Raw genomic sequence first — 17,636 nt, forward strand, 5'->3', positions numbered from 1 at the left:
GGTAATTCCCTAATAGCCACAAAGAGCAAATAAGAATTACAGAGAACTGAGAAAGATACTGAGAGGATATTCAAATAAACCTGGCGGGGCTGGAGAGATCACACAGCACAGTGGGGCATTTGCCTCGCAGGTAGCCAACCCAGGCTCGATCCCCAGTACCCCATATGGTTGCCTGAGCACCACCGACAGGAGTGATTCCCGAGTGCAGAGCCAGAAGTAATTCCTGAGCATCCCCAAGTGTGTCCCCAAACAAAACAAAACAAATCAAGTAGACCTTGAGGAATTTCCACATTTACAGTGTCTTGCACATAAAATTGCTGGGGGACATGAAAAGCACATGGGTCATGTTTTTGGTTGGGAGAGTCACACTGAATGTTCAGCATAAACCTGGGTGATCCAGAGAGCACTGAGTTCAAAAGATCTGGGGCGGGGGTGGGGGGGAGGATGTGAACATTTGCAATTCAGGAACCTCAGAACCGACCCATAGCAAAAAAGAGTCTGAAAACTTTTTTTCCCAGAGTTTGGAGTCGCCGTTAACTTTAACCCTTTGGAAATGATTCCTTGTGGACACCGCAAAGATCAGCACTCAGGAAAGCAGAGGACTCAACACACACGTTTAGTGTCGACAGACACGTCTAGGACCAGGCTAGCTGGCTCACGAGCTAATTAATTATTCACCAGGACTGAAGAGGCAGCTGGAAAGGCAGAACCAGACCTAGGTCTGGCACTGGCGCAGCTCGAGGTGGCCCCTGCACCCCAGAGATCCCGAGCGCTCCTCCGCTTCCTCCTCTGTTTCCCGGTGAGTCTCTCCATGTTGTGGGTTTTCCTCTCCGTAAGCCTCCCGGGAAGAATCAAACCCAATTCCTGCCTGGGAAGCCGCACCAGAGCACTGCGGAACTGGAGACTGGTGTGATGCTGAGATGCCGCCCGCTCCCCAGGCTCTCACTGAGTCCCCCCCGTCCCAGGAAACGCACACAGCTCGATTTCTGCTCCCCTGTAGGCCAGGATCTCGGACAGTCCCTCTGTCCAACTCTCAGCCGGTTCGAACCCTCCCTTCAGTGCCCTACAGCCTTGGAGGGGGTTTGGCCAGCCCGGGCCTCCGTGGATCAGACTGCTGGGTTTTCTGGGTGTCCAGCTGCCTTGCTCGCCCGCAAGCACTGGCCGTTCTCATCCCTGAGCGGCTTCCTCCTCCTCCTCCTCCTCCTCGGACACCCGCAGCGGCGGGCAGAGGCCCCAAATCCCCTTGTGCTCACTCTCGCTTCTTTACGGCTCTCATCCGGGGAGGCGTGGAAGTTCACACGCCCGCTGCTAAGCCTCAGCCACTCGGGGTCTCTACCCAACCGCCTTCGGAACCACACCCTCGCCTGCCCGAGACGTGTCTTATTTCTCTTCACCCCACAGCAAGCTCTGAAACGTTCTACCACTCGAACCTGCTCCCGCCCCCCATCCCTCCTCCCAGCTGGGGACAAGACCGTGCTTCCGGGTCTGCCGAAGGCCGGCAACGGCTGTGGACATCCTCTTTCTGCTCTGCCCCTGCCCCCTCCTCTCCCCGGCTTCTCTCTGGCCTCACTGGAGCCTGCGGGATGGCCTCTGACAGTGTCCAGAACCCATGCCCCTCGCCCCCTCACCTTCCTGCTGCCTTTTGTGCCCACCTGACTGTCCCCCTAAACTCACCTAGTGTGAAGGCGTGTAGGGCACGGGCAAAGCGGGTTCCCAGCATCCACCTGCAAACTCTCCCCTCCGTCCGCTGTCCCTGTAGGGGACTGTGCTGTACCTGAGACCCTCCTGGCCACCTGCTCCTGGACCGGGCCATTTGGGGCCCACCTCCAGTGCAGAGGTTCATCGGCACCCCTCTCCGCTGCCTGGTCCCCCAGGTCGTTTGCTTTCAACAGTGGCTTGTTCCCTGCTGCCTGCCAGCCCTGTGGGTGCCATGGAAACAGCCCCCTCTGCACGGCACTACACTATCTGCCCCGTTCCGAGCACCTGGAGGGGTGCCTGGCTCAAAGAGGGGCCAGTAAACACTGGCTGAGTCAAGGAAGACGCAAACAACTCATTCTCCAAGGTCCCAACTGGCGGCCAAATCTCCCCCCTGATCGTTTCAAGAAGGGATCTATTTCATCCTCCTGTAAATATCAGCTGGGGAGGGAAATCAGCCTGAAAGGGGGAGGGGGTTTGAGCTGGACCCAGTTCTAAGGTTTGGGCCTTGAAGAATTTCTTCCAGGTACCGGGGACTTTGCTCCTTCTCTAAAATCAAGATCATGTTTCACAGGTCTTTTGGATTTAAATGTTTTGGCTTGGGGGCCACTCCTGGTTGTGCTCACTCCTGGCTCTGTGCTCAGGGATCACTTCCGGAGAGACTCAGGGGACCACACGCAGGCAGGGCCAGGAACTGGTCAGCTGCATGCAAGGCCCCCCCACACCCACTGGACTTTTGCCCCACCCCTGTTTTGGATGGGGTGGCGGGAAGCCGGGCAGGGTTGCTGCTTTGATGTTTAGGTCCAACTCTGATGAGGCAGGTAAAACTCTAATTTCCGACGTGCAAGATCTGGAAAGTGGGCCCTGGCGATTCCCTTCTGAACTGGCCATTTGCCATGTGCTGTCACTTTTTATGAAGCAGGTGATAAAAATGTGCTGTAATTGTACTGTGCAGCTGCAGTCACCGAGCAAAACAAATCTGATTAAGACACAGTTCCTGAAGGAGGGATGGGGCCTGGGGTTTTCCCATCCGAGCAGAACAATCCCAAGATGCCCTGGGGGCAGTCTGAGAACCAGGATGAGCCAGAGAAGCCAGAAGGATGGGGGTGGGGGGAAGGGATCAAGCCACGGGCTGACACAAGGACAAAGGCCCCTTTTCCCTGAGAGGTGCCAGGGGAAAGATGAGATGTCTGGGCACTGGACTTGGGGCGTCTGACCCCTGGATCACTGACACCGTGTCGGTGGCTTCTCATCAAGTACTGTGCATCCCCCCCACTGGAAACCCAGGCGAAGCCCGAGCCTGAGGCTTCACTCAGCAAGCACGTGCCAGCTCTGCCCCCGACTCTGGGGCTGTTGAACCCGGCCAAGATCTCCCCCAGAGAAATCACCCCAAGGCAAGTTGCGATGCAACAGGCAAAGGGTCTTTATTAGCTAGATCGAGCTAGGGCCCTCTTCCGGCTCACCTACACGGTGGCAGTCTTCTCAGAACGAGGGGCCCCGAGTCTCAAAAGTGAGGGGCTTTTATACCACAGCACTATATAACAGGGACTTTCCCCGGACCCCCCTTTTGGCTGCAGTCTGAGGGGCTTCTCACTACTTGTACTTGGCTGGTTGGTTTTAAGTCGGAGTTACATAAGGGTTATGTAACAGTAACGTGGTGGGCGGGGGCTTCCCTACCTGCATCTGATTGGTAACTCTAGTTGACCTCACCATGGCTATCTCACTTCGGGGGAAATCATGACTCAATTCCAGGAATATGTACTCAGTTCCAGGAATGCTGGAACCAAACCTAGGCCTTGCTTCTTCTGGCTTCTTTATGCGCCTGCCATGGCGCTGCCTTTGCTTCTCTGTCTCTCAGGGCCACCAAGAAAAGGGGATGGAACAAACTCCACTGAACTCACTCCAGCCGCAGGCAACAACACCTTCCCGCCCGCCATGGAAAGGCCAGGGGAGGGACAGGGAGAGGGTCCCTTCCCACCGGGTGGAGAAAGAAAAGCAAAGAGTGGGGCCAGAGAGACAGTACAGCAGGAAGGGATTTTCCCAGGTTTGATCCCCGGTACCCCACAGGGTCCCCGGAGCCCACCAGAGTGATCCCTGAACACCGGCAGGTGTGGCCCCCCAAACAACAACAACAACAAAATAAGAAAGACAATCTAAAGCTCCACAGGAGGTGAACACACAGGATGTCACTGTAACTCTGATCTTCAGATGGACCCTGAGCACCACCCTTGACCCGGGGGGGTCGTCGTGGTCACCCTAACACAGAGACCCAGAGGAGGATTCAGATGAGACAGTACCCAAGCAGGCTGTCAGATGTACAGATGCTTTTGTTGAATAATTTGGGGAAGATGCTCATGGCAGTGTGAACATTTATGTGCTAATGCATGGGGTTCCTTCTCCGTCACCACCCCGGCGGGCCCAGCACTCTCTGCTGCTGTCCCCCTCTCCCGCCCGCCCATCTGTCAGCTGCTGAACCCTAGATGTAGGTGGTGTTTTTTCTTTCTTTTCATTCTTTCGGTGGTGCTCAAGGTCTACTCCACTGGTGGGACTCAGGGGACTGTGAGGGGTGCTGGGACTGAAGTGGGACTGGCCGTAAGACAAGTGCCCGACCACTGTCCTATCTCTCAGCCCTTCTGCGTGTATCCTTTTCTTAGCTCGGGTTTCGAGCCATATCCGGCAATGTTCAGGGCTTATTCCAGTTTTGCACACGGGGATCACTCCTATGGGCTCAGGGGACCCTATGGGGTGCCCGAGACCAAACCTGGGTGGGCTACATGTAAGGCAAATTCCCTACCGGCTGGACTCTTTCTCTCTGGCCCCAGTGACTATATTCTTCTCTCGCTGCTCTCAGGTTTATGTGTGCAAATAGCACGGGAGGACCATGCCGGACACCGCCCGCAGGTCGTGCCCATCCTTTCACCATCACTTGGCAGATAAGAGCATCTTAGGGAGCCTGGGCGGGGCCTGGGCACCTTTGGGAGCTTGAGCTGGTGCTGGAGCTGCAGCTGCCGTCAGGGTCTTACTTCAAGGCCTTGGCCTTGGCCTTTCTGAGCTGTAGCTTAGCCTTACTGAGCCTTGGCTGAGCCTTAGCTGAGACTCAGCTTATCTTTATTGAGCCTTGGTTTAGCCTTATCTGAGACTTAGCTTAGTCTCATCTGAGCCTTGGCTTAGCCTTATCTGAGCCTTAACTTATCTTTATTGAGCTTCAGCTTAACCTTATCTCAGCCTTCATTTAGCCTTGTTGAGCCTTGGTTTAGCATTATCTGAGCCTTGGCTTTAGCCTATCTGAGCTTTGGTTTAGCCCTATTGACCCTTGGCTTAGCCTTATCGAGCCCCGGCTTAGCCTCATCTGAGCCTTGGCTTTATCCTTCTTTGGGTCCTTGGTTTCACCTTGGTTTGGGCCAGCAGAGCCTGAGAACCCTGGCAGTGTGGGCACGAGCATTTCTCCAAGCTAGGGTGAGCAATGTAGGCAAGTCGACTGAGCTTGTGGCTGCTGGTCTCCGTGGCTAGGGCCTGGCCTGCCCCAGCTTCCCAGGGGCACTCGTGGCCTTAGCGTAGTTGGTCTGCATCTTCTTGAGGTCCTTCTTGCCGTACTCCTTGGCAAAACACATGTTCCTTAGGAATTTGGGGTCAGCCCTTTAACGGACTCTGAGACCGAGGTTTCTAAGTATCAATTCTGTGCCATGTCCAAGACCGGTTGTGTGTGGTGTGAGGTCGGGACTTGCAGGGTCTGTCACCGCCGCGGTTCCCCATGCGCTCAGTGCCTTTATTCTTCAGCTGCCCACCAGACCCAGTGGGTCAGAAACCAAGGGTCAGACTCAGCGATGAGAGCCAAGGCAGGTCTCTGCTGCCACCCCCCACACACAAAGAGGGTGACGGGGCTGAAGCTACTGTCTGAGGCCCCCGCCCTGAGCCACGACTCCCAGGAGCTAGGGAAAGGTTACTGACAAGAACCGAGCTGGACTCTTCCCGCTAAGTGGCTGGTTGATGGTGCGTGCTTGCAAGACCGTGTCTGTGGAAAACATGGGTTGCGGGCAGCACCCACGGAAAGACAGCCGATGATTTCCTGCGACCCGTGCTCCTCTCCCCACAGTGCCCACACACACACTCAGCCAAAAAGGCACAAAACACAGAGCCGGGCCCCGGGGAGACATCCTCAGCCCAGGGGAGACTGATCCAGACACGGACAGGGAGAGCACGGGCACGAGCCTCACGCTGATGGCATCGGGATGGTTAGATAGCCACGTCCCCAGATGGAAGGTGGACACAGGGCATCTCGCCAAGGGGAGCTGAACACACAACCAGGACCCAGTGTGGCCCTGACGGGCAGCCTCTGGCACTCCGCCTTTAGCACAGCACTCTTCATCAGCGTCTTACCATTTTCGCCGAGGTGCTAGGATCTGCACTGCCTCCGTCCTGCTCTTGAGGCAAACGTCACTCTGACACGGGCCCAGTCAGCAGAGAGCAGAGAGCCCAGGGCCCTTCCCCAACCCCACACGAGCTCAGTTCCCCAGACAAGGGAGTCTGGACATTCCGTGCTCCTGAGACCAGCAGCTGTCTCAACACCCAGTTCTACTGGCAGTGAACATTTGTTGTCCCCTTACTATGTTTCTTAATATCCCACATATTAGAGGTTATTTTTAAAATTTATTATGGAGGTGGAAATACCTATAGATGCATGAAGCTAAATTCCTAAAATTCCACAAAATTGCAAATAAGGTAATATTTTTTTCCAAAAAAAATGTATATATTTTTTTTCACATACAAGTTTTAAAAATAACAGCATAGGATTAGGAAAGATGAAGTCATGACCTTTGCATATAAATGGAAAGTATCATGCTAAGTGAAATAAGTCAAAAAGAGAGAGGCAGGGGCTGGAGCGGTAGCACAGCAAGTAGGGTGTTTGCCTTGCACACAGCCAACCCAGATTTGATTCCCAGCATCCCATATGGTCCCCCAGAACTGCCAGGAGTAATTCCTGAGTGTAGAACCAGGAGTAACCCCTGTGCATCACTGGATGTGACCCAAAAAACAAAAAAAAAAAAGAGAGAGAGGCAGACATAGAAAGATTGCACTCATCTGTGGAATATAAAGTAACAGGATAGGAAGGAGACTAGCACCCAAGAATAGTAGAGATAAGTACCAGGAGGTTGGCTCCACAGCTTGGAAGCTGGTCTCACACGCTGGAGGAAAAGGCAGCTTAGAGAAGGGAACACCAGGTAAAGTGTGGTTCGAGGACTCTCTGGGAATGGAAGATGCGTGCAGAAAGTAGACTATAGGCCAAACACGATGGTCACTCAATGCCTCTATTGAAAACCACAGCACCCAAAAGGAGAAAGAGAATAAAAGGGAATGCCCTGCCACAAAGGTGGTGTGGGGGGGATGGGTGGGAGGGACACTGGGATCATCCGTGGTGGAGAATGGGCACTGGTGGAGGGATGGTACTCGAGCATTGTATGACTGAAACACAAGCATGGAAAGTTGTAAGTCTATAAAAAAAATTAAAAATAGGGGCCGGATCGATAGCACAGTGGGTAAGGCGTTTGCATTGCACTTGGCCGACCTGGGTTCAATCCCCGGCATCCCATATGATCCCCCAAGCACCGCCAGGAGTAATTCCTGAGTGCAAAGCCAGAAGTAACCCCTGAGCATCGCTGGGTGTGACCCAAAAAGCAAAAAAAAAAATTAAAAATTAAAAAAAATAACAGCATGGGTAATTTTATGATAATTCACTCCAAATACAGAATCTGGTAAGTATGAGCAGAGATTAAGATTTTTTCATTGACATAAACTAGTTTTTTAATTGAATCACTGTGGGATACACAGTTACAAAATTGTTCACAGTTGAGTCTCAGCCATACAATGTTCCAACACCTGCCCCTTCACTGATGCACATTTCCCACCACTAATGTCCCCCGTCTCCCTCCTGCCTGGCCCCCCATCCTACCTCTGCAGCCTGCCTCTAATAACAGACACTTATCTTCCCTCAGATTAAGAAGATTTTAAAGGAACATTTGAGTTGGCCCATAAGCATACAAAAGTGATTTTTATCCTAAAAGAGAATATCGGCTATTGTTAGAAAATAGTATATTATAGGCAATCATTAAATTATTCATGCAGATACTTAAGCGTTACCTATAATACAATAATCTTGATTTTAGAGCAGAGGTTCCAAAACTTATTGAACCAACTACCACGATCTTTTCAGTGTCCCGACTTCCAGGTAAATCTCCCATAAGCAAACGTGTCCCCAAACGTGGCTCAGGATCCCAGTTCAGCTGCAATTTAATGCTCAGAGAAGAAAGAACGAAACCAGCTAGCAACGGAAGGAGAGCAAGTGTGCAGAGAGGGGCGGGGTGAGGATCGGGCACAGCAGAAGCTGCCCGGCTGGCGTGGGGGGGTGGTTATCAGCGGGCACCCGTGACTGCTCTGCGGGAGCAATTCCTGGGCAAGTCACATGTGGCCCCGCCTTCCAAACTGCAAACCACAGAGAGAAGCATCTTTTGCACGGGGGCGGCACCTGGCGGGACCCGCCCTCTCACCGTCGTGTGGTAGGACTCGCTATGCGTCAGAAGCTTACGGCGTAGAGTGAGCTGAGTTCGCGCTTCACGGGAAGAGCTCCCGGCACAAGGGAATGAAACTAACGTCAGAGAACTTTGGAGAGTCCAAGCAATATGAAAAGCTAATTACGAAAAAAATCCCTTTCCCATTCCATAGCCCTGTTTATTCTAGGATCCACCAAATCTCCAACAACCCACTGAGATCGCTGAGATCATCGAGTCCCTGCTCCCGTCCTGGATGAGAATCCGCAGCTTTCCATCGGCAGCCCCGGGCTGAGCCTAGGCCCCTTCTTCCTGGCATCGCAGCCAGACCCCTGAACTCTAAGATTCATTCAGAATACGACAGACACCAGCTTCCGTATCCCAAAGTCCTCTGCGTTCCTGCATTCCTTTCCATCATGTGCTGAGGACATACACCCGAAAACAAAGATGGGGACTTGGCTCCCTAAGTAGTGGCTCAGCGTGAGAGAAGAGAACAGCCAACCACAGCCAGGGTGACATCCTGGGCACGAAGCACAGGACAGATGCCAAGTCACCGAGCACCACATCTGGGCAGGGTGCAAATCAGGGCAGTGGCCAGTGTAGCTGGGTCCAGGGACATGGGGTCAGCAGGAAGGGATCTGCCAGCGCATGGAATATCAGGGGGACATTAAGAGGGCCCCCTTCTGGACAGACGTTCCCGAGATGTGCAAATAAGGTGTGCAATCCGGCCATCTGGACCTGGAGCCGCTGTGGAAACTCTTGACTCGGATCGTGTCCACAATCACAAGGCCAACGAGCCTGAGGGCTAATCTACAGCAAGGAGGGGCTCACTTCATGGCATATTCAAGAGGGCGGAGCTATGCCACCAATGCAAACATAATCCCGGGCTGCCTATGCAATTCAAGGAAGAGAAGATCATGTCCTCGGAAGGGAAGCGAGGTCTGTCTGTCTGTCTGTGGCAGGTCTCAGAACAGTGCGTATAGGACCCGGGGAGGAAGCCCACCACCACCGCCACACACGCACAAGGGCTGGCAAGGCCTGACAGGTCAAGTCTCCTGCCGTCTTCGTGCCTTCTTGGAACCCTCAGGTGGGGCACATAGTGCTTCCCATGCAGCTGGGGTGGGTGGTCTGACTGACCCACTCAAAAATCAGGACAAAATCACGGAGAGCTGACCCTTAGGGCCAGACCTGACGCTGGACTCCATGTTCCTCCACCGTGCTTCCCTCTGGTCTCATTCTCACCTCCCTTGTCGCCTGAACACCTCAGGAGCATCTCCAACACCTTCTGGGCATCTCCTGGGCCCTTCCTCCTAATGCCCCACCGCTGGTATGTGTACTCAATTGCACATCTCCCTGCTAGGACGTCAGCAGGCCAGTCCACGGTCCCACTCGGAATCAAGCAGACAGACAACCAAAGTGCAGTGAAGGGGGCAGGGGGCCCCCGAGACCGTAAGTGTCTGCCCAGTGAGTGAATCACTAGTGTCTGGTGACAGCAGAAGCAGTCAACTCTCAGGGCTCGTCCTCTTCTTCCACGTCCTCTCGTCAGGGCTGGAGCAATAGCACAGCGGGTAGGGCGTTTGCCTTGCATGCGGGCGACCTGGGTTCCATTCCCAGCACCCCATATGGTCCCCTGAGCACCGCCAGGGGTAATTCCTGAGTGCAGAGCCAGGAGCAATCCCTGTGCATCACCAGGTGTGACCCAAAAAGAGGAAAAAAAAAAAACATGTCCTCTCGTCAACGGGAGCCTGGTACCAGCGTCCTGATCGACTGATGACCGACACACATGCTCACTTCCGAAGCATTCTCCCCTCTCTGCCTGCCCATACTTCCTGTTACCAACACAACCAAAACAACAGGGGGAAACGGCAGGAGAGACACCCCCCCCCCGCTTTGCGCACGCTCACCCAGGCCAGGCGGAGGGTGGTCTTCTCGTGGTGCTGACGGGGCTGGCGTGAGTCCGAGTTTGCAAAGTCGGGAGGCTGGTGGGCGGAACCCAGCCTGAGCTGCCCCCACCAGGTGCCACCACACTCACGGCAACATGTTCCCCTGCAGGACTAGAAGGGTCCGGGCTGTTCCTCTCTGGGGTCCGCCCACTAGACAAAGCCCACAGAGGGTGGCAGGGCCACTCCCCACTATGTACAAAGCCCAAGTCACCCCAAGACGGAGTCAAAGACGGTGACGGCCGTGATGGAGACATCCTGCTAGAATGAATTCTTGGGGATTCTTCGTACAAGATGCACTTGATCCTTCCCGGGATCTCCGCGTGTATCCGGACAGGCATCGCCCCGATCCTCACTGGCCATTTGTTTCTGGTTTGGTTTGGTTTGGGTTTTCAACTCAGGAAAGGGACCAAAGCCGGGCACTGTTCCCACAGTCCCCAAGTGCACTTTGGGAAAAGCTGATGGGGACCCCGGAGCCTGTCTTTCTCGGGAACACACCACACGTCAACCTCCAGCTTCTTCCCGGCCTGCGGCCTCTGACCCCCACAGACCTGCCACCCTGAGGGCGGGCGTTGTCTGTACGTGATAGCAAGCACCCTGCTCTCAGTACCTCTCTTGGCGTGAGCTCCGGGTAGATAGTCCCAGGAACAGGCCGACTCTCCTGCCCCAACCCCCGGTGCTGAATATTTGCCAAGAAACTGTCACAATAGGAAAGGAAAACAATCTCCTTTGAATTCGAGCTCTATTTTTAGAGGAATGTCAATCACAGGTTGGTACACCCTAGGAATCCTAATCAGGTTAAATCTCTAATGCCATAATAAAAATGCAAAAACAACTTCATGCGACGGTAAGTCAGATTTCTCATTCATTCAAAAACCGGACTCTGTTTTCTCATTTCTAGGTTTCCCATCTGCTAGGAAATGTCACCAAACAGTGATTCTATCAGTATTTCAGCACTTCGACTTCAATTTCCCATGAAAAGAGAAATTGCAGAAGGACCCAGAATGGAAAAATTGCTACTTCTTACCACCATTCTTGCTGATGTTTCTGAAGCAGGTTTTTACTCTATTATACTTGTTCACTGACTCTAGAATTAAGTAGCAAGGGATTTCATTAAGTATTATATAGCATTGTGATGCTTCCGAATCCTTCAAGAATATGAGTATATAGAAGGCATATTGGTAGTAATGCACAGAGATTTTCTTTAATAGGGATGTTTTGTAACCAAGACTAACTGGCTGTAAAAATATCCTAACCTCTTGTTAAGTGCTTCTGCCGAGAAGCGGTGCATAGTCTGTGCAAGACAGCACCCACACTTCAGTGAATGCAAACACTTTTTCTGCCGATTTACCAATGCTTTGACCACTGGTCAATTATATAATTGCCAAAGGGCAGACATCTCCTTTCTCAGAATATTTCAGATCTCTGTGGTGAATGCTTTTTTCATAATGTGATATCATGTGCCATTTCAAACATGCAAGATCATCATGTTTTTTTGAACATCTGTTACTGAGGAGACACTCATCGGTCACATACATACATGTGGATTTACAGAATCACAAGCACCAGCAGAAGGCAAGTTTTCAACCACCATCATGGAATTGACCTCTTTTTCCATTTCACCACCCTCCCATCCCTTCCTCCTGAATACCAGAAAACACAAATTTCTCAAAGTACACATGCTCCCGTGTTCCCCGCAGCCTTAGTTACAGCCCCCATGATATAGAAAGAACCTCAGTGGCCACGGCCAGACACAGAGGGTCAGAACTAATTCTCAATTAGACCGCAGTACTTTATGCTCATCTATAAATCGTACTGTTTTTCACATCTTAATGGGATTTCTGATAATTGCATCTTATATTCCGCACGGCACAAATATAGCATTCCGGTTCCGAAACAGAAAGAAGTAAAAACACAGAGAAGTTTACAGCTTGTTTACAAGGACTTTACTGCTCGTAACCATTATATCCTGTGGAAACTACAGCCTGCTGGTTTATTTTTCTTACCATGTGTTTTAATTTACCTTACAACCCATTGAAAAGAAGCCAAAGCAGGTAAATTCGCAATGAAAAATTTAAGCTGACTTCTGTTCAGAAGGCAGTGACCTCCTCGACTCCGACATGGCATCCCAAAGAGCAGTTCTTCGACCAGATTGGTACGTGCCCATGCACGCAAGCTGCCACGTGAGTATTCTATCCCGCCAAGTGCTGTAAGCCGGGAGCTGGGCACCGGCTCTGCTAAAGTGCCATCTTCCTGGTACTGCTAAGTAGAATGCTTCTCTCTGCAACGCACAAGATTCCTTCCTGTGCTAAAAGGGTAAAGCCAGTGCCTTTAGAAATCTCTCTGTTGTAAATGGCACTCCAAATAGCACTATTAAATGACAGTGTTCTAAAGGAGATTAGAATGTTCTTTCCCCGTCCTCTGTGCTGTAAACGGAACAGCTTCTGAACGGAATACAAACCCGACACACACACAAACACTGCCAGCACGCAGTTCGCTTCCACACCCTGGCCACGAGGATCACCGACTGCCCACTTGCAGATTTCCACCTCACGAGCGCCAATCTGCCTTCTCATAGCCTCCCGCCCACCGCATCCCCCCGGTTATCTGCCTGGCAACTTCTGCCCACGGCTCAGCAAAACCACATCAGGGCCACAGGGCAGCAGCACACGAGGTCCTGCCGAGCTTTCTGGCCAGGTCGACTCTGTGCAACTCTGTCCTCCCAGCTGCTAACTTCTGCCTCTGTCCCGGGAACCATCTTGCATCTCTCCGTTTCTTACAGCCCTGTCCGCTTGGCTCAGGCAAGTCCTTGGGCCTTCACACCCCAAATGAATCAATGAATCACTCCTCACCGCCTGAATTCAGGGCCCACGCCTTCTCCTGCGGAGTCCTGCAGGGGACTCATTACTCAGCGTCCGGCCTCCACCCTCCTCTCTTGAAAGGAGGAAAAGAAGGATGCAGATGATTGTAAAATATGAGGTGGGAGGCCAGAGAGATGACAGCACTGCGGCTAAGGCCGTGCATGCCGCCAACCTCTCTCACCCCTCCTCTTGTGCCCCAGCCCAAAAGGCCATCACTATTTCACCAGCGGGCCTTCATCGGCCCTCCGCCCCCTGCCCTGCCCCGACACCCCTCCGGGTGAATTGCTCAGGTCCCTGAAACAGGAGCACGGGTGACAACTTCCCAGGGATGCCCTCCACACCCTGCCTACTGGCTCTGAGATTTTCAATCATCCCCCAATCTCTGTGACCTTGTCCACGCATTTCTGGGACACGGGTCACTTTCTGCTCTACGTGGTTCAAAGAGATTTAAGTGAAAATGAAAACCCAGCTGCCCTACAACTGCTGGCTCTCACCACATGGCCACGGTTAGAGCATGGAAATAGGGAATTAAGCCGAGACCATCCTCTCCTCTCCAATATGAAACTAGCCATTTCCTATTTAGGATAGGAAGGTAATTATCAGAGTAATTCTGTTCATTGCGGTGTTTGAAGGTGAGCGGTTGAATTTAAGGAGCTTTCCCCGTCTGTCACATACAATGATCTTTGCCTATGTTGAAGGCACTGCAGTTTTGGAATAAGTGTCTATTTCATCACCTCAAAGAGCTCACCCCCCCCCCAAGAAGTACATTTATATAGTATGACATTAGGAAACTGTAAACACGGATGTATTTCTTATAATTAATTCTAAAAGGGAAATTCCAGGGTTTTATTTCTAAAATGGTAACATGTTAAATATTACTTAAAATAATAATCATTCTACTACTTCACTTGTTTTCTCATGCCCCCACAAAAGGTGGTATTTTATTTTATCACCATTCTTTGAACAGCATCCTTGGATATACCAATTTCCTTTAAAAGTGGGCAAACACTTCCATTTTCAGCCTCCCGATCATCCTTAAACTCTCTCGGGCTTACTGTCAATTCAATTTTAAATACACATAGAGTGATTCAAATAAGGGTGACATTAAATCAAATACTAAAATTGAATGGAATAAGAAAAACTGAATGTCACTTGAAGACACAAGATGAAAATAAAAGATCTCTGGATTTATAAACACTCCCAATGCTCAACAACAAAACATCCCATGGCCCCACCCAGAAGTGGGAAAAGAGATTAAACATCTTCTTCCCCAAAGACATCTATGGGTGCTAGTGTACACATGGAAAAGTGCTCACTGTTCCTTATTATTAGAGAAATGCAATACAATGAGATGTCACCTCACACCAGGTAATAATGGCAGATACGTAAAAACAGCCCGTGCTGGCGGGTCGTGGTAAGGAAGGAGGCCTCCACCGCCGTTGCTAGGAAGGTCACCAGATTCATGCTTCAACCTCTAAGAAAAGTACTGGGGAGATTCCTCCAGAAACAAGACTCTCTCTCCCACATGGCCGACAACACCCCCTCTTGGCCTCGACCTCCCAAACACGACGAAAAAGAAAAGCCATATGCGTACCTGTGTTCATTGTGGCACTGAGCACAACACTGAGGATGCAGCGACAACCCAAATGTCCGATGGCAGAGGAGTGTGCCAAGAGGCTGTGGTATATATACACAAGGGGGCACTTGGCAGCTGGAAGAAAAGATAAGATCATGCGATTGGCTGCTGTGCCGAGGAGACTAGAGGTCACTGCGCTGAGTGCGGGGACGGACACAGTGATCTCTTGCCTCCTTGGCCCTAAGGATTCCCAGGAAGGGAGGAACAAATGGCCAAAGACTATGGAACTGGCAAACTGATCCATAGAACTGACCTTAGGGGGGATTTCCAGGAAGGGGGAAGGGACAGGGGACCCCAGTGCCAGGGATGACGGGGAGTGGGCACTCTGGTGGTGGGTGTGGTGCTAAAGCCATGTCCATACGAAACTATCAGCCTTACCATGAGCACTGTAGCTCGATCAAAACGGAAGGGGATAAAGGACATGCACAGGACATTTTAAAAACAATGGTCTCTAGACCCATTGAAGAGAAGAAGCACGAAGACAATATGTGAGGAGCAGCTGGAGGGGCCGGAGGGAGAGAGCAGAGGTCAGGGCACTTGCCTTGCATGCAGTCGGCCCCGGTTCGGTGCCTAGCACGGTGAATGCTTCCTCAAGCACCCCCAGGAGCGGCCTATGAACACAGCATCGAGCACAATGTGGAGCACTCCCAGAGCCATCCCCACCTCCCCCCCCAACTGAATAAATAGTAGATAGACTTCCGGTTGGGGGGGGGCTGCTCAGATCAGCATGCCGGATTGACAGGGATCAACACTCCCCAGGAAAGCAACACCACCAGCTCACAACCAGCACCCCCCATTTCATTTCCACCCTTGAACTGAGGTAGAACTTCCTCATGTTTTCAGCTTTGTCTTCCTGATCAAGTTCCACACTTCCTCTTTTGGAGAAAATACACACATTCATATTCCTGCACATTCTCTGTGGTCCCCAGTACTTTGTGATGCAAATGGATATTCAATAATGAAATTGCTGATTGCCCAAAACGCTGTTTCTTCATGTAAATATGTCCTGAAAATACTCTCTCTCAGATTGTGAGTGCCGTAGATCTCAAAGGATTTTATTCATTGGAAATAAATTGAATTATGGGGCCAGATATGTCACCATGGGATCTCACGCACAATAGCTTCCCTAACTTCCAAACCAATTATTTTTGATTGGTGAAAGCATTATATGAAAGAATGCTACAGTGACAATGAAATTATTAATAACTTCCAGCAGTAAATTCAATTATTAAAAGAATAGGTGCTGATGTACGTGCCACAAGGACGAAACAGGGGGGGACAAAAGCGCCTCCTTCTTCATGCTGATTTTTAGGGAAATAACAAAATCTGAACACCAGAAGCCCAACTCACAACTGCCAAACAGACATCAATGTGCAACAAGTACTTAATACGTGCAAAATGGTAATACAACCAGCAGGTTCTGCTTCTTTTATCAAAGCATCCTTCTGCTCAAACTAAATTTGAGAAGACAATCGCGCCCAGTTATTTAGACTATACACAACCACGGAAGTCTGACTTCTTGTTCTCTAAGACAAAAGAATGCTTCTACACTCCCAAATTCTAGACTTCCCATCCATACTGTCTATGAAGCAGGCACGTATTTGAAATTGGCAGGAGTCTACCGAGTGCTAACAGTCACTTGTCCAAGGTCCAATTTCCAGGTTGTCTACAAGAAGGCCCTCAAGTGTCCTATTAACTTGAACCTTCTCTGTTGGTTCATCACAGCTGGATGCAAAAGAGCAACTGTGTGTTTCTGTCTTGTTCGGCTCAGAATTTCTGATCTGTAATGAATCCGTGGTGGGTTTGTCACTTCTCCCAACACAGAAGAGGGGAGTTACAGACATCCAGTGCCAAAAATAGGCAAAGATTTATCACCGAGACTAATGACACAACTCTCAGGAAAGTCTGTTGCAGAGACAGAGGAGGAAGCATAATTGCGTTACCAAGAAGTGTGGAAGCCATATTCAATAGACATGGCATGTCCGATTTGGGGATACTGACGGATCTTCTGATAGATTGATGAAAAGCAATGGAATTATGGGCTACAGCGATAGTAGGGTGTTTGCCTTGCATGTGGCCAACCTGGGTTCGATCCCTGGCATCCCATATGGTTCCTCCAAGCACCGCCAGGAGTAATTCCTGAGTGTAAAGCTAGGAGTAACCCCTGAGCATCGTTGGGTGTGACCCAAAAAGCAAAAAAAGAAAATGAATGGGATTGTCTTCCAACCAAGATAGGTTGGGTGTGGATTTTCAAGAGGCATTTTCCCTTGGGGACAAAAAGTCTATGAATTGGGCTAACCCCTTCATAGGTATCTAGAGAACTGGGATCACCTGTAGCTGACAGAAGTGATTTCAACAGGCCTGAGAAGGGAAGGACTATCGGGCTGCAGAGAGGGAACCTACCACCAATGATTCTAGAGAAAGGGCAAGAAGAGAAACGGGGAGAAAGAGGTGATATTGTCATCAAGCCGTCCAAACTTCAGAAAACTCAATCCACTCCAGACCTCACTGAGATGTGTGGTTTATTACCTGACAACACCAAAGAAGCCAGGTTTTTACTTCCAACGAAATAAGAGGAAGCCGTAGATGGACACAAGCTCTCGGAACAATGAGCTCCTAATTCCTGGGCACCAGGAGACTTTTCTCTTCTATTCAAGCACTGTAGCACTATAACTCTGTCATCCCGTTGTTCATCAATTTGCTCGAGCGGGAACCAGGAACGTCTCCATTTTGAGACTTGTTACTGCTTTTGGCATATCGAATACACCACGGGGAGCTTGCCAGGCTCTGCTGTGTGGACGGGATACTCTTTGCAGCTTGCCGGGCTCTCTGAGAGGGGCGGAGAATCAAGCTCAGCCCGGGTCAGCCACATGCAAGGCAAATGCCCTACCCACTGTGCTATCACTCCACTCCTCTTCTATTCGAATAAAAGTTAAACCTGCAGGAAGAACTAAGGTTGCGA

At 50.9% G+C, this 17,636-nt stretch overlaps 1 protein-coding gene across 7 annotated transcripts in view; it reads right to left on the reverse strand.

Moving 5' to 3' along the window:
- Nucleotides 1-17,636, reverse strand: part of CTNND2 (catenin delta 2) — a 902,659-nt gene that overhangs the window by 848,424 nt on the left and 36,599 nt on the right. For 5 of the 7 annotated variants that reach the window (XM_055141787.1, XM_055141773.1, XM_055141770.1 and 2 more), the window contains exon 2: nt 14,633-14,749. The exons of the other annotated variants lie outside the window; for them this stretch is intronic. In XM_055141787.1, the coding sequence (XP_054997762.1) occupies nt 14,633-14,749 (117 nt within the window). The remainder of the gene's footprint in view (nt 1-14,632; nt 14,750-17,636) is intronic. 7 annotated transcript variants of the gene reach the window in all.

This window comes from Sorex araneus, chromosome 1, assembly GCF_027595985.1.
Source record: "Sorex araneus isolate mSorAra2 chromosome 1, mSorAra2.pri, whole genome shotgun sequence".
Lineage (NCBI taxonomy): Eukaryota > Metazoa > Chordata > Mammalia > Eulipotyphla > Soricidae > Sorex > Sorex araneus.